The 23,860-nt window shown below is 37.0% G+C and overlaps 1 protein-coding gene across 2 annotated transcripts in view; it reads right to left on the reverse strand.

The window, feature by feature from the left end:
- The window catches only part of vstm2b (V-set and transmembrane domain containing 2B), a 58,477-nt gene that overhangs the window by 30,851 nt on the left and 3,766 nt on the right, over positions 1–23,860 (reverse strand). For both annotated transcript variants that reach the window (XM_012961411.3, NM_001079321.1), the window contains 2 exon segments: positions 22,892–22,924; positions 19,219–19,594 (listed from right to left, as the gene is read on the reverse strand). In XM_012961411.3, coding sequence (XP_012816865.1) covers positions 19,219–19,594; positions 22,892–22,924 — 409 coding nt within the window.

The raw sequence follows: 23,860 nt of genomic DNA on the forward strand, positions 1-23,860 counted from the left end.
GGGTAAAGCGTGAGGGGTAAAGTGTGTGGTTGTGCGGCGTCCAGTAAGTTGTATGCGTCCAGGATGAAAAACCTCAGCTCATAGTTGGGGACAAATTTATCAACATTTCAGACAGAAAAGAAAGTTATTTAAAAAAGAGTTAGGGCTCTGGCACACGGGGAGATTAGTCGCCCGCGACAAAACTCCCTGTTCGCGGGTGACTAATCTCCCCGAGTTGCCGTCCCCTGCCATCCCACCGGCGAAAATGTAAGTCGCCGGTGGGATGGCACACGCGGCGGCGCGATTTCGCGCAAAACGACGAAGTTGCCTTGCAGAGGAAGGCAACTCGGGGAAATTAGTCGCCCGCGAACAGGGAGTTTTGTCGCGGGCGACTAATCTCCCCGTGTGCCAGAGCCCTTAAGGTTTTTAAACTCAAAATGTTATCAAACTGAAAAAATCTTATCTTATCTAATCTTTTTAGTTTATTAATGGGGTATTTCAAATTTTAAGTTAACTTTTAGTATGATATAATATGTTATAGAATGGCCAATAATTGTAAGCAACTTTTCAACTGGTCAACTTTTTTTCTTATAGTTTTTTTAAATATTATGTCTTCTTCTAACTTTATTCCAACTCTCAAATGGAGTCACTGACCCCAGCAGCCAAAAACTATTGATCTGTGAAGCTACAATTTTACTGTTATTGTCATTGTGTTTTTCTGTTCAGGTCCTCTCATATTCATAAACTAGTCTTTCATGCAAACCACTCCCTGGTTGCTAAGGTAATCTGAATCCTAGCAACCAGATAGCAGCTAAAATTCTAAACTGGAGAGTTGCTGAACAAAAAGTAAAATAATTAAGAAACCACAAATAATATAAAATTAAATATTATGAGATAAATTCATATTTTTTTTAACTTATAGAACATTTCGTAATGTCCACGATAATTTTGTTAAAATTCCACAACTTTCTTGCGGTTTGCGCTTCTATTGATTTGGCTGTTTTTTGATCGCTAATATCACTATGGTCGCTATTAGTACTCTTCTATTTTGTACATTTATTTATATTTTTTCTTTTCTGATCTTCGATCAGGTTTATTATGTTCATGTTTGATTTGTATTTTGGATATTTTGTTTATTTACATTGCCTTCCCTGCCCTAACATATGTATGTTAGGTTATACCCAATATTTGTGATTTCACATTTTTTCACATGCCTATTTATTGTTTTAATCATATATCTATATATTGTCTTAATCCATGCCCAACATACTGTAGGTATATTCAAACACTTTATAGGGAGGAGTAGTGTTGCACTCTTCATTCATTGTTATGGCTGGTTGCCATAGCAACGGCCATTCTAGTTCCCTATTTTGGTATAAAACCTCTTTTACAGGCTTATACAATGTTATACTTTATTATGCATTTCATATTTTATATTGTTAATAAGCTATTTGGAGGTGCAGAGATATGCGCCGTCTACTCTATGAGTCCCGCTTGGTTGTGGCGGGTTACCATAGCACATTGAGTGATCGTGCCCTATACTTCATGTTCCTGCCCTGTTGTGGCGGGATGCCATAGTAACTGCTGCCCTTTACACGGAGCAGTCGTGTCAAGATCTTACACAGTGTGGGCGTGTTACTCCTGCACTTCCGAGGTAGTGCTGTAGTTTGATTTCACCTGCATGACACTTGCCTAGTTGGGGGGGTTATAAAATATGAGTGGGGCTTACATTTGGGTTATTGGCTCCTGAGGAAGTGTGCCATTAGCATGTGAAACGCGTTGAGATATTGCTTTTATACTTCTGTACACTGTAAGTAGCCTGCATTTCAGCAGGGGATTTGTTATTAAACGTTTTTACACTATTTCCGATCTCCATTCTGCTTTTATATACATTGAGGATCGAGTTCCCACTACAATCAATGCCTGCTTTGGGTATCCTTTTGCTTCATTCCAATTATGTCTGTGAGCATATATATTGGATTATTTGAGCTGTTATTACACCTGGCTACACTTTTTGTCACAAAGCATTGGGTGTTTGTCCTATTTAGTAATTTAATTTTTTTTGCACTATATTTTGTTTTATTTTTTATGCGCTTCCATCAACTAGATCGTGCACGTACTTTTCGCAAAGCCTACGAATATTTCAGAATTTATTCAAGCTTTGGTATCGTGACTATCTTTTCACCAGGTTGGATCTGTCAAATGCCATTGATTCCTATGGAAGACTTCCAAAATCATACATTGAAGGTTTCAAAGCCAGAAAGGCTTTGGTTCTGTTTATGAACGTTCGGATCCAAAAATTCAGTGACTTTTGGAGGGCAATTACGATATTTTCGTACAACTAATAAAGGTATTTTCGTGACATTTTAGAACATCAGAAATTTACGCTGAAATTTTTAACTCAAAAGTAAACAACCCCTTTAAAACAGAAGAGATTTTACAGCTTATAGAGAAGATGTTTTTCTCTCGATGAACAAAACTCTATCACAATTAACTCTTTTGAGTTTTTACTTAAATATGCTGGTGAATGAAAATTATACCTGATCACCTGAACAAAAAGAGTTGTTTAAGTCCAAGGGTGATTTATCTCCCACCCAAATGACCTGCTCAAGGTCACAAGAAACTGAAAAATGTAATTGTAAAAACTAGGCAAAGAAGAAAAATAACTTTACTCATGAACAATGATCTGCATAATTCGCCTAGTTTAAATTTAAAAATGTAATTGTCATCCCTGCCTTGATTCATTGTTCCCATGGCATCTAATGTTTATAACAAAAAAGAAGCCAATACATTACTCAGTGCTGAAAGAACATATCGCAGGCTGATCTGTATTCAGAAAGGAGAATTCCTAAACTTCAAAGCACAGAATATCAATGTTCTGCAAAGAGAAACCATTAGGTCTGCTCTCACAGGTTAAAACATCCCTTCACAAAAACACAATAAGCATCAAGCAGGAGTTCACATAATGGCAGTGCCTGCTACTAGCAGACATCAACATTTTTCTTTTACATAAATGAAAATCTGTAACAACATAATAAGTGTAAATGAAATGAACAATCAGTCTTGAAGTACCCTCTTCAGCATTCAAATTGGAACTTCTATTCTCATAAAATATAACTACAGTTTTTTTTCTATTAATATTGTTATGCCATTGTGTGCAAATTGCTGCACTACTCAGCTAAATAAAGACTGCTTCATGCTTAAGAATGGTTCGGTGGCATGCACTGATCATAGGGTACAAAGCAGAGACAAGGAGATCCCCAACGAGACAGTATAACTAAAGGTGTTAAAGGTATTATACTCCAAATATAATTTTTTTGTGTAATATAAACAAAATGTATTTCTCTTGCATTCTCTTCACTGCTCAACATGATTATACGTACCACTGAAACAATGTAGCAATAATCAGCCATGATTTTTACACTGACTTGCACCAGGTCTTTTAATCATAGAACATGGAAGGCATTATGGGAGTCATTTGCTGGAAAGGACCTTCATTCTGCAATGTTGCTTAGAATAACATAAACTACATTTGATTTTATGAACCCCTTTTAAGTGACGAGAAGTGGCCAATGATCCTGCTTCGAGTACTGTATGAATATTTCTGTCTGTGTAGACACTTCTCAGTAACTACAGGATCTGCAATATGTGATTATATATCCCTCAGTCTCTTCAGGGCAACAGGTTCAGGGGACTGTAAGCCAACAATATATACAGCCAGTCACTTATAGAGATGGATACTTATCTGCCCCACTGATATCCAACAATTGTTTGAACACCCAGTATTACTGCCTTGACACTCAAGTTACTGCTAATACTCAAGTTAAAATATCCTCCCCATGTTTCAAATTTAGTACATAGAGAAAACTCTAAACATGAGAATGCACAAACATATACATAAAAAATGCATATCCAAGCAAACATGCAAGGGTAATATTTTTTTCTGTAAATATTTCTGTTTTCTGTAACTATAGTCAGGGAGAGAGAATGTTTTCAAAACCCTGGAAACAGAGCAAATAAATTAAACAGAAGCCGTGTCTAAAGCACCTTTCCAACATATGCCTGCTCCCAATTCAGTTCAGAGCAGCACATAATGGATACAATCAATGTTTCATAGGAACATAACGTATTTTGCCTTCGCTTGATTTCAGGAGCACCAGTTTAACTAATGTCTTCAGAAAGTGGGTACATGGCTACATTTGTTTAAAGATGTTTAGTTTGAACCTAGAAGAGAGTTCAGTACAGTATATTTTGTCTGCATTAAAAGTTTCCACTTGCTCAAAGCTTAAGAAAAGCATTTGGCTAAAAGTATTGATCATCTTCCAAGCAATATCCATTATATTAAATCCCTATTTACTTATTCACAAGATCAAGTCATATTGTTCTGTTGAGCGATGCAAGCAGAATATGTCTGTCTGGCAATGCTGCAACCCAAGGCCATTGCAGACTTTAAGATCAAAGTCTAAATATATATATATTAAGTCCAATAAGCAGCTATGTACATAACGTAAACATATTGTACATTATTACTTATGTACAATTACAATTGCCTTGAGGGTAGTTTTCCAGTTTCACCTTATTGAGTTAATGTATTAAAATTGTAACCAATGAATGAAAAAATAAAAAATGTTTGATTTTACATGCATGTTCAGAACCTGAAGCATTGCTTGTGATAGCAGATATAAAAGCTTTTCATAAATGCACAATTTAATGTAACGAAGAAAAGCAACATTCAGGTACCCTCTTCCTGGAAAAAAGTAACGGGGAACTAGTGTTCAGTAATACAAGAGTGGGGTGTAGATGATGGTTTAAAAATTACAGTATACACATGTATTTTTGTTTTTTAAATGTTTTGTGTTTGACCAACAGTAGGTAGGTTTGTATAAATTCCTACAAATTTATAGTATAAAGTCAACATATGACTACTGCCTAAGGCACACAAACACATTAAGGTTCATTTCATCTGAAGCTAATGAATGCATGCATAGGTATGAATATATTCATATTGCTGGCAACAGGAATGCATGCATATATTGTTTTGTAAGAATATGGTTTATAGCTGACAAATAGCTAATTGCCATCATCCACATTTAACAACAGAAATATGCACAATTTATTGCTAAGACGTTTGATTGTGGTTCACTCCAAAATCCACAATGCAATCTATACTGTCATTCATGGAATTTCTTGCTAACTTCTGCAATGGGAATCACAGGTGCAGATATACGAGAAACAGATGATCTGATTTGGAAATAAAGACAAACAGCTGAAAAGCCAGTTTTGGTCACACTATAATCCCAATGTCATGCTATGATATTGATTTATTCAGCATGGAAGGCACAGAAACCATACATGAAAACTGAAATGGGACTAAACTTAAGGCGGTTATGAAATGAAAGGCACAAAGTCTGCATCAGTTTAGTAACTAATCAGAATACAGTATATAGAATTCACAAGAAAACATCTGATTGGTTGCTAAGGGTTACAAGACCTGGTGCAATATTTGCTCCTTTTTTACTCCTTATTACATTACCCCAGCAGGACACTGAAGAAATCATCAGGGGTCATGCTAGCTATTCAAGTGACCAGACACAGGCATGCAACTAGAACTGGACCAGTCTGTATTATCTGTAGCATATATGGGGCATTGCTACATGATGTATAATGGAAGCACAGTCAGTGCAAGTGGTACAAGACTGAACAATAGTTAAAAATACTAATCTCTGTTTCATGTGGTTAATGAGATATAAGACAATAGGTGATGTACTGTAGTGCACATACCCCTGCCTTTTTAGCCTTATTGCACTCCTGCAAAATATTAAATAAACAATATATGATGACTATGTAGTTGAAGCGAACAGTAGGATGCCATTGGTCAAGTGTTTCTTAATTAAGGGGTTGTCTTTCTCTAATCCATATAATGAATATATCCTCATCCTTACTGAACTATAAATACTACTGCAAAAAGAGGCATAAGCCCTTTATTTACTTGCAAATTTGTATTTACTGCCATTATGCTTGCATTTCTCAGGTACAATTAAATATTTTATCCCTACAGAAAAATACTTAAAATTGATTGTATATATTTTCTACTTGGCATCTGAACATTTGAAACCCAGTGATATGCCATTAATAACCTTCTTGGGGCACAGACCAGCAGGGAAGTGACAGCTCAGCTAGAATAATGATAGCTTCCTTTACAATAGAGCTAGTTCTAAAAATAAAATGTTGATTTCTAGTTATAATTGAATCAACTGACACTTTAGGTACTTTTAAAGGGGTAGCTTACCTTCACAAAATACATTGTTTCAAATAGCTCGCTCTTTGTATTCCAATTGCTATCTTGTTTATTTTTAGCACTTTTTTTAACTTTATATTTTTAAAATGATTTTTCCTCCTTCCCCATCATATAGCAGCTCAGTAGCAGAAGCAGCTCAGCAAGCCCTATCCTGACTTTTATAACCATGGATTCTTCAGCATGGCTACAGGCAACTTCATATGTGGCCACAGTGTTAAAGTAAGGGTTAAAAGTAATGCTCAAGGTAAAATTAGATTATTATTATTTATAGCTGTAAATTTGTCATCAGCATTATTAATTTACCATGTAGTCACCAGAGCTTAACTGCAGCTACATTAGTGGCCTCAGAAAGACTTTTAATGTGAATCTAATATTTCATTTTTAAATGTAAAAAACAATAAAAAATGGAGAGCAATTAAAAAAGTCATTATTTGCGGTTTACTATTTCAAAATGCTAAGTGTTGGGAAAATAAATTACCAGTTTAATGGGATCTGCTGGCCAACATATCTTTTGTGGCAATTCTATTAGCAGTGAGAAATCGTAAAGGTCCAGTTATAACAGAACAAATATGTTTCGTGATGATAGCCCTGCAAGATAGAGGGTATCTACCAAATGAATCAGTACAATGGGCAAATGAGCTGTTTAGGAGAAGTAATGAATTCCCCTTTAATGGTGCTGTTCTCGATACTCTAAAGAAAAAATAAAATCTTAAATCCTTCTTATCCAAAGCCTATGAACATATGCTTAGTCAAACTGATTCATCTGTCAGGGAAACAGAATATTATGACTAAATCCATACATTCTATTTTCATCATTAAATATGTAATGCTGTAAGCAATACACAAGAAACTATTCACCCCAGCATTTATTGTGATATTGTCTATTATTATATTTCTAAACACAATTCATTATTTATTTTCTTATTCCTAAACTGAAAGAAAAACAAATAACATTGGCCTCATATAGTTCATATAGTCTTCCTGACTGCATGAACACAATGCCTGTTTGTAATTTCAACTTATTAAGAGAGTTATATTTCATTTATAATAGGAGTTAAATGGTGTTCAAAAAGCACAAAAAATATGCACATACACCAAAACAAAAATCAGCAAGGTTTTGTGTCAAACACAAGATTATAGATTATGTTATGTTCACTATATGGCCAAATGTACAGCCATATATGCCAAAATGTATGTGGACACACTAATTACTAGATTTGGCTATTTAAGCCATACTCATCATTCCCAGCATGTTTGGCAGTAGATCATACAATCACGTTCATTCCTACTTGCTGGCAACAATTTCATCAAGGCCTTTTCCTGTTTCAGCAGGATAATAATTCCTTACAAAAAGTAAGGTCAGTGAAGAATTGGTTTCAAAGATGATTGTTGAAGAACTTGACTACCTTCACAAGAATAAGACCAACCTCATATTAATACAATGAGATGCTGGACAGGCAGGTTACATACATAGTTACACAATTAATGGGGTCAACCCCCATTAAATGAACCCCAGCATAAATACACATGCCTATACCTACCTATCAATACACTTCTACCAATAAGGGCTGGAGCCCAAAACTGCACTGCTTACTCAAGGTGAGGCCTTACCAGAGATATATAAAGAGGCAAAATCTTATTTTCATACCTAGAATTAATGTCTTTTTTAATGCAGGACAGCATTTTATTCACTTTAATAGTCACTGCCTGGCATTGTCTGAAGTTTGTTATACACAAAAATCTCTAAATCTTTCTAGGGTGTTAGATGTCCACTTGCTTTTGGTTTTAGAGTGTATATTTAATATTTGTATTCTTGTTGTGTGTACATTTGCTTCTGTAATTATCAACAAAATGCCAGGTGACTTGGTATATATAATAATTAAATCTGTTTTGATAATGTTTAACAAGTTTTCACATTCCTCTATTTCTGGCTTAAAGTCGCTGTGAGTTATTAGTTATTTGTTATTCTATGGTCTCTTATTCAAGGATCAGCTCCAACATTTCATGGTGGACATATTTTAGAGGTATGAGGTATCAGGTATGAGATCTATTATTTGGAATGCCTTAGGTGTGGGGTTTCCTGATAAGGGATCCAGTTTGGATCTTCATACCTTAAATCTACTAAAGAACATTTAAATGTTAAATATATCCAATATAATTGTTTCTCCATCAGTATGGATGGAAACCATCAAGTACAAGGTACTCTATTGTACAGAGAAAAAAAGATATAATTAAAAAAAGTAGAAATATTTCCTTAAAATTAACTCTATGGGAGATGGGCTTCCCATAAATCAGATTTCTGGACAATGGGTTTCTGGATAAGGAATCCCATATTAATATCATTACAAGTCAGCGAATAAGAAGTGTTTTATGAAGATATGTGAGTCAGTGACTGTCTCATAGCTTAAGGCTGAATAGGATTGAGTGTTAGACAGAGGATATTTAGCAAGATACGGTATATACCATGCCTTCATCACCTTCTCTTTAATATCAGCAAGGCTTACATTAATACTTCCTTTTATATTTTTAGTTGTATTATTATAATAGGTCCGAAATTTGGGGATTTTTTTTGTTAATGTGAACTGTGTTCCCAGAAACCACCAGTGCAAGTGGATATTTTTAGTTAACAACGTCCTGTTCTAAAACTCTTTCCAAGCTTTCAATCATTTCAATACCATGATGCAATCCCATAAATCATATTTCTGGAAGATATTCTATACTAAATTAAACTTAATCAATTAAATGTCAGCTAGGACAACTTTTTTGGCTGCCATTCTTTATTCAAACTGAAGAATATCAATTTTCAATAAACATTCAAAGGATTTTACTTCCACTAATCTGGTTTTAGTATTATTTCTGCCTCAGTGCATTAAGGATTACAGCAGTATGTTGGTGCTTGTTAACTAAACTGTTTTTAAAACAACCCCACACAAGAAAATAAATGAAGCAGAGATTTTTGTTTTTTTTTTATATCAAAGTGGTTAACAGATATAGCAGTGCTGACAATCAAACAGGTTTTGATGAATATTTGTTAAACAGCTTCATGCCCATAGCAAGGCAAGCCTTCGATAAATATGAAGGAATAACAGAGCAAATGTTGTGCAATACATAGACACGTTTATTTTATATTACATATCATGTCAGTTGAGTGCATGAATGTGTGGTAGAGCTCTCTAAATGGACCAGGGGATCTTTCTTAGTTTTAAATTAGTATAGAAGAAAGACTGATGATTTGATCACTGAACAAAAATAGTCATTTGTGAGGACTCTCGGGTCCAGCCATTAGGGCAAATAGTAACCCTGCTATATTCACTTTTAGAAATTATTTAGCTGTAGAGCATTTACAAAAATGTAGAATTTGTCTTAAATATATTGTGTGGGGGATTTTTGAATATTAATCTCAGAATGAGAAGTTTTGACCTGGTACTGATAAAGTCAGCCTACCTGCCACTCTTTTCCTTGTACTGGTAAGAGATATAGGTCACATGCAGAACTGTGAGAATGTTTTGTTCCAAGGCATGTATGAAAAAAGGAACCCTTGCAGGACATCAGATGATGTAGGCTCTTCAGGTTCTAAACTTATATCACTTTGATGGAGAATGAATGGAGATTGAGTATGTTGTGTACCCAGCAGACTTAAGTCTAACGCAACTGGACCTGAGTTTTCTTGAAAATGTTTCTCCACTCCACCAATTCAAGTGGCTTCTTCAGTTCATGTGAGTGTTAGGAAATTCCTCTACATAGTTATTTAGTAAGGTGTTGGCTGAAACTCACAGGTGTAAAAAGTATGATCCAGTCACAATGGTACAGGTATGGACCTGCTATCCAGAATGTTCAGGACCTGGGGTTTTCCAGATAAGGGATCTTTCTGTTATTTGGATCTCCATAACTTAAGTCTGCTAAAAATTTATTAAAATATTGAATAAACCTAATAGGTTTCTTTTGCCTCCAATAAGGATTAATTATATTATAGTTGGGATCAGGTACAAGGTACTTAGAATTATTTGCTTATAATGGAGTCTATGGGAGATGGTCTTTCCATAATTCATAACTTTCTGGATAACGGGTTTCCAGATAAGGGATCCCATACCTGTACCATGATTCTCATTGAGGCAGTGTTAATCTATCAATGTGCAAGACTGGAAGTAAGTAAGGCTTTAAAATAAGTTAGACTTAATTATGCTAGCTACTGTATATTCATCATCATGACCTGGATGAATGAGAATCTTCATAGATGTAATGTCGTGCCCCCCTCCTTAGTTCAGCTGAGCAATACAATTAAATAATATCCATTGCTGCACAGATAAGAGGGTTTTTTTTTACCTTTTCCTCAAGGACACAGATTTAGTCTGGCAATCATCTTTAAAATACAAAAATTAATTTACAATTCCCCAAGCAGTTTATTTTAATTGTAACTGACATTGCAGCAATACATTTATATAGAGATCCACCCTACACAGCAGGAGACTCTATTTTGGGTCCCAACCATTTGGTTATGTATATTAGAGTGTAATGAGGAGATCAGATGCTATTTAAAGGCCAGTAAGGGATAGGTTATTATAATATAATAATAAAATATACAAATATTCAAGGTTTTCAATTTCTGTGCTAAATGTAAAATATATAGATAAAATACAAAGAGGTTTTTTTATGGAAAAGAAGCAATTCTGTGAGCCTTTAAGTCTTATACCTGTTTGAAGTGGTTTAACTGTGAAATTCTGACCTTGACATCTGCATCACTGCCTCACTAAACAAGCATGACTTTGCAGCCAGGGAATGAAATCTTTCAAGTAAGATACTGTAAATAACTAGTGATGTCAGAGCAAGTGAATAATGAGGTTGTTTTGTTGTATAAATTTATACAAAAACTGTTTGCTACTGTCAACTATGGCAGAGAAGTATGATTATAACAGTATTATAATACTGGAACATCATTTGTACTTCAAGCAGTAATATAATGTGCAATGATATAGAACATGTTGCTCGCCAACCCTTCAGATGTTGCTCCCAGTGGCCTCAAAGCAGGTGCTTATTTTTTGAATTCTTGTCTTGGAGGCAAGTTTTGGTTGCATAAAACCCAGTGTAATTGTAAAACAGAGCCTTCTATAGGCTTCAACCCAGGGGCTATCAAATAGCCAATTATAGCTCTCATTGGCACCTCCAGGAACTTTTTTTCATGTTTGTGTTGCTCTCCATTTGAATGTGGCTCATGAGTATAAAAGGTTAGGGATCCCTGATATAGAATGTATATGTTGTTTAGCTGTAGTTCCTAGCATCCTCTAACAACCATCAGCTACAATGTGTGGAAGATGTTAACTTTGCTTGCAGTTTGCTGTTCTTTTTACCCACTATGCAGCGCTATTTCCCAGAATGCTTGTGTAACTGCTGCCATCTGCAAATTAAGCACACTTTTCTAATGAGGAGGCTAATATCAATCTCCTGCACCAGAAATATCATTAGCGTGCAGAAGTCAGGTGCCCGTCTAGGTGCAATGTGCAAAGGGAAGCCTTAAAGCGGACCTGTCACCCTAAGAAATAAGTCCAAATTATTTTCTATATTGTTAGTTGAGCAAAATAAACTTTACTTACTCTATATAAATAATATAAATCTTGTTTCCTTCCGTCTTGGAATTACTCAATCAAAGCAAGCAGGCAGGCACCATTTTGTGGACACTGTTATTAAGGCAAGCTTTGTATCATGCCAAAATCTTGTTTATGTGATAGAATGGGGGGCCTGATGCCCAGGCCCATGCACTGGCTACACAGTTAGATAAGGAGGAGGGAGGGGAGAAGTGAGATGTGCAGTGACATCTAGGAAGGGCTGAATGGAAAGCTAAAGTTACTGTCTGCCCCGCCTCTATGCCTAAGGCATAGAGGCGGGGCAAGCAATATATGATTGACAGCTGGGGTTTTTAAATGCCTTTATAATGGGTTTGGATGTGTTAATATAAAAATTTATTTGGGTTTCATGTTTAATTTGAACAGGACTTTTATTATACAGATTTTCATGTCTGCGTGACAGGTCCACTTTAAGGTAAAAATTTATCATGGCTGAAATCTGGCAATGGAGCGGGGGGGGGGGGGTCAGGTGTTACATGCACAATGCCATAGAGGCAAATTTAGGACCAGTGCCTAGGGTGGCACCTAAATACAGCCCTGCTTGTACTCCACTTTGCACCTTATTCAGGAAAGTGGACACAATATACAGAAGTTTGTACTGGTGAAACTACCTTTGAGGTAAGCATCTGAATATATGCAATTTCTGCGGTCACTGATTTTTTTTCTAAAGTGCTAATTTATGAAGTTAAATAAACTCTTTTACAGAACTGAACAACAGAATGCCAAATATTTCCAGGGTAATCTACTTCATCATGTGTAAATAAACATGAATGTTTAGTTATTTTTAACTTTGACAGATAACCTAATTTATAAATCGTTAAATACAGTTATTTAAATTGAAATGGTACCAATGTTCCACCTACTTTCTACATGGCAAAAAACAAAAATGTCAAGTTGTATATATTCCTTAAAAATTATATATTCAGGGTAGTGGATGGGTCTAAACAGGTATAGATATAGGACCTGTTATCCAGAATGTTCGGGACCAACAGTATTCTGGATAAGGGGTCTTTCCATAATTTGGATCTCCATATCTTAAGTCTACTAAAAAATCAATAAAACATTAATTAAACCCAAAAGGATTATTTTGCATCCCATAAGGATCAATTATAATGCTCTGTTTTATTAATACAGAGAAAAAGGAAATCAATTTTAAAAATCTGAATTATTTGATTAAAATGGAGTCTATGGGAGACAGACTTTCCGTAATTCAGATCTTTCTGAATAATGGGTTTCCAGATAACGGATCCCATACATGTACAGAATTTTTTAATTCTGAATTGCTTGTGCACCCCACAATTGTTTGTAGGCATTTGTAAGCTTGTAGTCTTGGGTATATAGGGATTTCTTTTCTCAAGTTTTGAGTTTTTTGAGAAGATGGACAAAAGTCTTAGTTTATTATGTTCTTATTGTACTAGATCATTTTATAAGATGGGTTAGCTTAAAAAAATCTATTGTTTTTAGTGGCTCCTTGCAGAACAGTATACATCTACAACCCTAGTATGCAGCAAGAACCCATGGTGAAGAATTTTAATTTCTTAAATAAACTGATTATATTTCATTTGGGTAGATTTAAAGATCAATATAGACTGCAGAGGCACTACAAATGAATATGATGGATTTAAATTACATACATACAGTACTTATCCTGTAACTTCTTATAGTCTTAATAGAATTAAGCTTGTAAAAGATAAGAAAGGTCAACAAATGCAAAGCAAGCAAGACTCCATTACCTCTAAAGAGTATTTTTATGCAAACTGGAATTACTAAAATGCTGCCAAACACGGTTTAAGCCCTTGATAAAAGCTAAAAGGGATTAAAACAGTAATATAATATGATGAGATTTATCCTTATTCGCACTTTCTGCATTTCCAGTCTTCGGAGTGGTGTGCATGTATTTGCTGACAGTATGTAAAATGATATACACAGATTGTCTATCCAGTGAAAAGGAATACAAACAGCAATGACTTGCACCACTGCCCAAGGGTAGCTGTGCATGGAAGGCTCGCATGGGGATAAATATGTCAAATTTGTGGCGGAAATTATTTTTGTCATCTGTACGATCTGTGTTATTCTTGTTAACTAGGTTGTATTCTCTTTTGGCTATGTATGAGTTTGTCCTTCTTGGTTTGGTTTTTTTAGTGTTCATTGTTTTTGGATAGGATGTAATTTCGTAAACCAGTAGTACAGAATGTTGTGAGATAAGGTCCTAAGCGTGAAGTATTTTTTAAGCAGTTCAAACAAAAAAGTTCATATTTACATTTTCATATAAAAGCAATGTGCAATGTAATAAGAAAAAGTTGCATAATGTGGAAAGCAAAGGCACTGGTGCCTGACTTTGGCTACTTATCTGTAAAAATACTGCCACTACCCCTAACTTAATAACATATGTAAGAGGTCTCCTCATTGAAATTCCTTACAGAATTTCAGATCCTCCTTGTATTATCTAATACAGAAAGATTGCCATCTATTTTGATTTACAGATATTGCACTTTGCGCATGACCTTGTCTGAAAATGATGTGCCAGTCTGTCTGTATTTCATTCTAGCAAACACAGTTAGATACATATTTTGTAACTGCCCAGTCTCTCTCTACTTTGCTCCATTATATCACAGGGTAGACAACTAATGCCCAGCTTCTCTTCTTATAGACTAAATCCCAAACTGTTTGGATAATTATTGCCCAGTTCAAAACAACTTAGCATCTAGGAAAAATCTGTCTCTGGTTATGCATGCAATACATGGATGCAGAAGTACTTGCTGTTGAGGGAAATCGAAATTTCTGTCTGCATCTAATGTCTTACTCCAAAACTTTTAAACTAGGCTACACTGTAACTAGAAGGAATATTGATCAAGCAACATCTTCCTTTACCCCCACATCCCTCTGCAAAACTACTACTTTGATATTAATACTGACATTAAGAACTGGATGTGCCACTGGGATTTTGTCTTTTGAATGTCCCATGTTAAAGAAGTGCAATTACTCTTGTAAGGCTAAAGGTATCTCAAGCATTCAGCATTTGGCAGAGTGATACAGAGTTCTATTACATGAGTGATGGAAGAAATGACCCTATTGTATTGAAGTGGCAGTGTGACTAAGTACAAAGGAAATATACTGATTATTTATTCTCTAGATATGAGAAAATGGATTCATCCATATCTTTATTTGTTAGAAACCATGGCAATGTTTTACAGCATTCTATAACATTGACATAAACATGTACATTTGTATGACTTTCTCTGCCCTAGATTTGAACTACATAAGGGTTGCACATTGCTGGTTGGCACTGGCCCAGGGGTCAGCAGGTGGCATCCTAGGTGGGAAGAACATCATCTGGGTCAGGGCATTAATTTATGGGTATAGCTATATGCTCAGTTGCAAAACAATATATAACCAAAAGCCATTTTATTCCTCAGCCCCTTTTAGCTCTTAACCATGTTACTTGTATGTCATAATAATATGTTGGAAACAAAATTTGTACCTAGCACACGTTAAAGAAATTATCAGTTAAATATAATTAGACACAAATCCTAGTATACGTGTGACATGGTTTAACATACAGATGCACGTGCATGCAAACAGCATTGAATCTTGGGAATAACTTACTTACAGTATAACGCATACTATTTGTACTGATGTCAGAGCTATGTCATATTAACAAATGACTCTGCATTGTGTTTGTGACATGAAACTGAATTTCTGGTCTCTCTGATGCCCAAGGGCTAGTTAAATTATTAGCGTTGCCTGAATGTCAATACAGAGCATATGTGTACATGTTATGGAAGTGATTATAAATGTGGAACCGGGCCCAGGATCTCTTGAGAGTCTTGATATATGTCACATTGTGTAGCCTCTGACATGCTTTATCACCATGTTAAAGACACCTAACATGGTCAAAACCGTTCTTCCTCTCTCAGCCAAAGATCAATATTCTCTTAATAAGATCTTCCAAAATAAATATTTAAATTCCAGTTGCTTATTATAATTAGAATGTCATGAGGCACAGTGCCCCATACCCTGCTAAGAGTCATACATAAATAAAGAGAACTCCTACACGAGACAGGCAAAAATCAGCAGGTTCATCTTACTGAGGAGTTTGTTGTGTCAATGGCTCTTTATCTTCTCACCTGGCTGGTGGGACTCCCAAGGAGAGCAGTGAGTCAAGTTCTACTGTTTGTAATATTAATTTTTAATTCTAAATACTGTCTGGCCACACTTTGTTCTCTAGCGGGAAGCCCTGGGGGCTGAGAATTTCAATCACATCAGTGTGTACTTAAAATTTAAATAGAGATTAAAAATGACTCTTTTTGACCTTGTCTCAAGCACTCATCTTAGACAGAAGATTGTTTCTGACTCACTGCATAGTCCTCAGCTTCCGCTATATCTGTGTATCTGGAGTCAGAATGCAGGACTGTTTGCTATGGCAGCAAATTGCCTTTGTGTGTGTGTGGAAAGAACATGAGTGAAACACTCCCACACAAACAACAGTTGTTGTCAAACGTTTTCAGATGAAAACTGTCAGTAGGGATTGTGTCTTTTCCAGGACTCAACTTAAAACTGTATTTGCATGTGCCTCTTTAGGTGAAAGTCTGTTGTGCCTATTGCCACAGCCTGCTGTGGGAACCCGGGAATTACCTCCAAGTTCCAGATGGCCGTAGCTCCAAGGTTCCCACTTGTACATGATTCAGCAGAAGAAACATGATGGACACGATGGTTTATGGCACAACTATACAGATGCATGTTTGGATGTCAATACTTTTAACCAAGACAGCAGATATTCACCCCAAATCTCACCCTTACTCAGAGAAAATACCCATCCTCTTCAATTTTTATCCTAGCTGGGCTTCAGTCTAAAAGTCCTGTCACTGAGCAAGAGAGTTTAAGAAAATACTTTTATATAGGCCGAAGAGTTCATTAAGGTTGAAAGACCCTGACATAAGCTGATATATTTCTGGCCAAATGTATCAATCAATTTCTATTTAATTGAATTATTTTAGGGTTTTAATTTGGCAGCCTATCAATTCTCCATCTCTTCAATCTTGAGTTTCAAATGCTCTCTGATTACATATGGTTTATAACCATCATACTAGGAAGCTGATTATAGGGGAGGCTAGATTTGTTATTGTTGTTATTATGATATAGTGCTATTATTTATCTTTCTATGCAAATCCTCTACTATTCATCTTTTTGTTTGTCAATGCAAGTTTGAATGCCAAGCAAGGAAAGATGTAGATAAAATAGTAAAATAAATTAATAGAGGTCTGCACCCAAAAACTATTTTTGCAAAGGCAAAAAAAAATTTAATCCTTCATTTAAAAAGATGAAGGCAAATGTCTTAATTTAGCTACTACCTATATCACATACTATATCAGTTTATTCTAAGGAAAACTTGTTATAAACCTTTATTTCTATATGCAACTTATACTTAACATTACATTGGCTGATTGGCTGCTGGGGGTGGGGGGGGGGGGGGGGGAGGGAGGTGATATCAATCCACCTTGCAGTGCAGCAGTAAAGTGTGACTGAATAGTTAGAGCACAGGTAACATGGCTAAGGGCACCTGGGAAATTACGAATATGTCTAGGCTCCAGTCAAATTTCAAAATTAAATATAAAAATGGATTTCAATGTAGGATTCTGTTAGAGGAGTGCTATTAACTAATGCATTTTGTAATAAAACATGTTTCCCAGGATAGTGATTGACCCCTTTCTGTAAAACCCAGCCTGTACCTTTATGTTATCAACTATACCCTCATGTTATCATCTGAGCTACTGCCCAAAGACTATCTGTGTCTGACTGTATCCAGAGAGGTTAGCATTAGAAACATTTTATTACTAGACATGTTGTTTAAACTATTTTATAACACAATTATTAGGCAAAGGTCCCAAGAACAATGCTATCATGTGTTTTAGCTGTAATTTGTACAGATACATTGTATGCATTAATCCCATCCCTTGACTGTTACATAAACATAATCTAGACAGAAATGAAAAAAAAAAACCTGTGCTATTAAGTAACAGAGATGTGATATGTTTTATGCACTCTGCTAGTAAATTAGGGCCAGAGTTTATCAAGGGCAGCCAACTACTGGGGCCTATATTCACTGTTAATCTAATAAAGGCAAACTCTCCTCATGTAGCTCATTGTTAATTTTATCCTTGGATCTTTTGCTGCCATCAACAATAAAGCAATGAAAGCCTTTTTAAAGACATGAGATGATCTGCCATCACAAAGGCACTGGTAAGAGTGTTCCATTCCTTTGCTGCTTACACAGTGATGGACTCTACATTTCTGAACATGAAATACCTCTTCAGTTATTAAAATGATTGCCTGCCGGTATAATCTTTTTAGGACATGAGTGCAATAATATACTTTTATGAACTGGTGCCCTAAATTGAACTGTCTACCAAAGATAAAGTCTTGCCTTGGATTTGATAAGCATTTGTCCCTTGGCCTGTATTACACCAATTCTAGATACTGCAGCACAATATTATACCTGCAAAACTAGCATCAAAAGTGTCTGTTTTCTGATAAAACCTAGGCACAAAACTAAAGCTCACACATTACTAATAAAAAGTAACACATACAGGGATTGGGGTAAACCAAATCAAATGTTACCAAGCTGGCAGGAACTATTGGCTTCAGTGTAAGATGATTTTTAAGTAAACATTGTCACTGGAAGGCTTAAATTTCTGTTCTGATGAAACTAATTTATGATAGTGGTGATTGAAAATAATGCCTAAAACAACACCGAAGCTGTCAAGAATGTTGCTCTTTGGTCTGCTCTGAAAATTAGATTTTTTTTCTGTCAAGTAATTCATGCAGTCATGTTACTTACTGCTCCGCACTAAACTACAGAGTATATAGTCACCTGACTGTTCTGACACTGCAGTTCTGTTTGATGGAAAACATCTTCCGGGCATCAAGACTCTTAATAGCATTATATATATATGTAGATTGTAAGCTCTTTTGGGCAGGGCCCTCTTCACCTGTTGTATCGGTTATTGTACAGCGCTGCGGAATATGTTGGCGCTTTATAAATAAATGTTAATAATAACAATACAGAGTTTTACGTTTGCTGATAAAATGGTAATAAAACTAAACTAAACTCTCATATTGTGATGTACACCAACAATCACATTCTAGTTAGAAATAGTAGAATAGTGCGAAAAGAAACTGAGTTTTTATTTCATTTATGTTTTTCTTAAATTCAGATCATTTAGAGCAACAAAATAACATTTACATTCGCAGAAGTGGAATTTGTGAGAAATCGCTGCTACTTGTTGGGCACTAGGTGGCGCTGCAGAACAGCGTATGACTCACCTGACCCGTGCTGCTGCCGCAGGATGGCTGCTTTTCCAGGAGCGGGGGAAGCTGAGGAAGATGCTGCAGTGGAGAGAGATGGGGCCAGATTCTCTGCCGGGGGCACGGCACGTTTGTTGCCGGGTTCTGGGGTGGCTCTGCTGCTGGGGTTGTTCCTACGGGGCCCGCTGCTCTGAATGTGCGATACTGCCTCGGCTGCCTGCATATCTGGCGGCGAGAAGCGGGAAATGACCCGGAGCATGGCCTGGGCTTTGTGTTCCTGAGTCTCATCATCCCCAAAATCTGACACCCGGCACTCGTACACCCCCTCGTCCTGCTTCTTCACGTTGGACAGCCTCAGTCGGTGGGAAATGTCATTGCCTTGCACTCGAACAGTCTGAAATAAGACAGACACGACTGAATACACTCCTCTACCCTCATTCATGCAGGTCTCCTGTGCTGCAAGGCTTCTCCCGGCAGCGCAAGGGTTATATTAAAGATAAAAAGCCTGAGTATATGAGTTAAGTTCAGCCTGCGGCCCTCTTGCTGGTTTGGAATTAAAACAAAACCAATAGTCTCAATAGTCACCATATGGTATTGATCAGCAACAACTAGAGGGCCAAGTAGTTTGGACATCTTCTATATAGGACTGAGCTTTCATACATGCCAACTGGGAAGGCCAACAAATACCTTATTGGACCAACTGACAGCATTGACTCTCTTCCTCTGTGTGTGGGTCTTTCTCATAGAGATCAGAAACACCTACAACACTCCATTCCCATCATGGGGCCCCCACATGGACTGGCTTGGATAAACATTGGCAGGCTTCCCTTTTAACAACACACTGCTACTTACAGAGCACTTTTCACTGATCAATTATCCCTCCTGGATGTGGAGATTTAAAATGACAATTATTGTATTTTTTTATCTCCCCCCCACCCCTTCCTTGCTCTAAAATCTGATGGAATCCCAATGAATTCATATTGTGCATTAGATTACAACCATGACCTTCCGGCTAAAATTTAAGCTGTCTGTTTTTGATGTTAGTTTGATTGATCACGCAAGGAGCTTTCTATAATTTAGAAACTACAGCGATGATTGGTATGTTGATTATAGGGATGATTGGCCTGTGGGCCTTAATAATGGAATTAGCGCTGCATTCTGCATTGTTTATTTATTCCTTAACGTTCCCCACTGAAATAATAAAACAGGTCATCTCCCTCCAAGGCCTGATCGTTATGGTTGAGTACTTGCAGCAAATCGAATAAGCAGCAGTAACCGTTCCTAAGCAATAAATACAGGGTAAAGCCTTAGTATAGCAGCTCCAGTAATGTCCAACATGGTTCCATGACCATTTCCTATGAGCTTTAGCTGTCGAGACTATCATTCATTTTCTACAGCAAAATCTAATCCTTCCACATGATTGCACTAGGGTCCTGGGATAGTGGAGAATCAGAATGTGTACCAGGGGAATTATTTTACTCTAGTAAACATTGTCCAGCTTTTGTCCAGCTACATCCCTTCCCCTGGTATCCCTGAGCAACAGCTTTATACTACAGTTGCGGGATCATGGTTATCACATCCCCTAGGAATATCTGAGCCTTTATTGATGTGCTAATTATATTTATTTCACATACATCAGTAATGTGCCTCTCATTCAGGGGTCACCTTATTAGTGCTATGGCCCAACTCCACCAGAGCAGCAGCAGCTGTCACACAACACACTGAACTTGTGCTCCTTGGTGGTGTAAATAAGGCAACAATTAGGGGGTACAGTGGGTACTCTCCCCCAGAGCAGACTACATCAGATTTTTGGGGGTTTACAACCCCTATGCTGTCAGACATTCAAATGGGCCCACTTAACACATTTACAGATATTATAATAAATACTGGTAAAGTCCATTCTCCTGTAGTTCCAGAAGTATTGAAAATATGAAATAAACCATCATGCTCAAATTTAAACCTAACTGGCCTTAATGCTGGACAATATACATCTGACTTTGAAAATGGATCCCAGAGCACACAGGTTTGGAAAGCACATTCTTTAAAGGGAAATGGTGGTTTCTGGGGCAGCTATGCTTGGGAGCTGGTGACTAGCAGTGCTGACGATGGGATGATGAACGTCATACTGCTATGTATGCTCCTCGACTTGTGAGACAGTTTGTCAATGATCCCTTTTCATTACCAACAACCAACTCAGACCCAGCAAACTACCCTTGAGATTTGCACCAACTGGAGTCTGATCTTATTAAAAGCCTGACATCCCAATAGCCACAAACTAGCAGCATTTGTGGTATTTGCAGGTCATCTCCAATATTAATAATAAGCCTGTTTTATAAAAAAGAAAACCCTAAAATGTACATGCCCGGTCAATGCTGATTTTGCATGCCCAGCAAACACTCTAACAAAGCATAGATTTCGCTATGCCCCGTCTATTTCCCATCGATCTGAAATTCAGAGGATGAGATGCTGGAGCGATCATGACATTTGTACAACTTACAAAGATCACAGTGCTTGTTCTCTGTCTCCCCTTCTTATTAATGAGAACCTGCCTCATGTCCCTCAGCCCAACATGTGCTGCGCTATGGTCTTGCCTGACTCTCAATGCCATAAATCTCTGGCAGCCCTGTATGGATCTCTCATTTCACACATGAGGGAAATCCACCGATAGAATTATGTTCAAACGTCATGTTTTATCACCCCATCCTCTAGGTTTTCCTCGCCTCTGCTGCTACCAGCAGAGCCTTACTTTGCGCCAATGTATGTGGGGATACGCCTGTATGTACCAGAGAGAGTTATCTCCCACTTATTCTATATCACTAAATGGAATAGGAGACATACATCATCTGCCAACACCCACCACTGGCTTCTGTGTCTGGGAAAAAGAAATGATATATATTTGAATAGGTGGGTGGGGATTGACACTTCGTAAATGGTGGTGCATTTATCTAGACATCTTAAGAAGATATCAATATTTATCATACGGTCATCTGATAGTCAAAATTGTGTATCAAAGATTATAAATCTATAGAAAAACAAATATTCACCTATTGTCTTGTAAAGTGATTTCTCAATCCCTCCACCTCATTATTGCATCTTTATAGATATAGCTATATGCATTTATTACATCTCCACACTCTCTACTACTGTGTATAAGGCCAGTTACCATTAACTGCATGCACTTCTTATTTTGTATACGCACACCACGGAATTCCCAATAATATACATAAATTAAATCGACTGTTGCTGCTGTGACATTTTCATACGTTTTAAATTAAGTAAAATTAATTGCTTTTAACAAAGCAAATGAATCTATAGCAGGCAAAGGCAGTATTCGAACATAATGCCAATAACAATTAATGTGATGTATTTTTGACATAGTCTTTCCGTTATGAAGTCTTGAAGGCCTGTTCAAACGTTTTTCTTGGGCTGCACTAGGGATCCCAGGGTAGCTGCCTGGGAGTTGTAGTTTAAAAACAAATTCACAAGTGGAGGCTAGAAAAGAGGGGACACCCATTATAGATGATAAGATCAGGTGGCTGGTCACTTTTCAGCATTTCAAGTTAAAAGAAAATACTGGGGATGTATATATGTTGGCTTAATTTTGTATTATTGGGGTGACACACACATGCAATGCTCTCATTCAGGCACCACACCCCCAAGAAGACCATTTTTGTTGAAAAGAAGCACTTACACTGATTTTAGTGGCATCCTTGCTCGTTGTGACCTGCAAAGCAACACACAAGATCTGTCACATTTTGAAGCTGTCAATAAACACATCACTGCTAATAATTGTTGCCATACAGTATTTTGATGCAGGGTCCCAGCATGCTAGAACATCAGGGCTGGTAAGACTAGAGCTTTCCTGTGTCTGCTGTATGTTTTATGGTCTTTCCTCCCACACAATGTAATTTGTTTTCTCCTCTCTTTACATTCTGGCATAATCTTCGGATCCCCACTACAAGAGCACATCATTAATAATATCAACTAGTGCTGTATTCTCTGTGCCAAGGGTAGCAAATTGTGTAAATATGAAGGTTGGAGCCACTAAAACGAATTTGTTTGATAATAAGAGAGAAACGAAGAGAGGAAAGGGGAGGGGGTGAGGGGATGGAGGTAGGGAGAAGGGGGTGGCAGTGAGCTAAGAGAGTTAAGGAAAGACACACAAAAGGATAGGGAAGAGAGCAGGAGAAAATGAATTATACTGCGTGTGCCTGAGAGAGAGGTGTAGACTGAGAAAAAGAGGTAAACAATCACAGCAAAGGATGAAATATATTCTAGAGGGAGGGGGTGTGAAAGGGAGAAGAAGAAAGAAACGGAAAGGAAAATTGAGAAGAGGGAGAAATGGCATGAATATGTCTCTGAGAGATGAGTTGGGCAAGAAAGTAATTAACAGACAGGCTAAATATGTGCTTAGTTTTATGAAACTGGGTAGAGAGAAATGCATGAGAGAGAAAGGAAACACACAGGGGATGGGAGAAAGCAGGGGTTTGGGGGAGACAAGTGTGTGAGAGAGACATGTGAGTTGGGGAGATGGTAACTGTGAGGGGAGACCAGTATATGGGTAAGAATTGTGTGTATAAGAGAGGGAGATCAAGAGAGAAAGAGGGAGAGAGAGAGACAATATGAGCAGAGTTTGCAAGTGTGACAGAAGCTTTATTAC

The sequence above is a fragment of the Xenopus tropicalis genome, chromosome 4 (assembly GCF_000004195.4).
Source record: "Xenopus tropicalis strain Nigerian chromosome 4, UCB_Xtro_10.0, whole genome shotgun sequence".
Lineage (NCBI taxonomy): Eukaryota > Metazoa > Chordata > Amphibia > Anura > Pipidae > Xenopus > Xenopus tropicalis.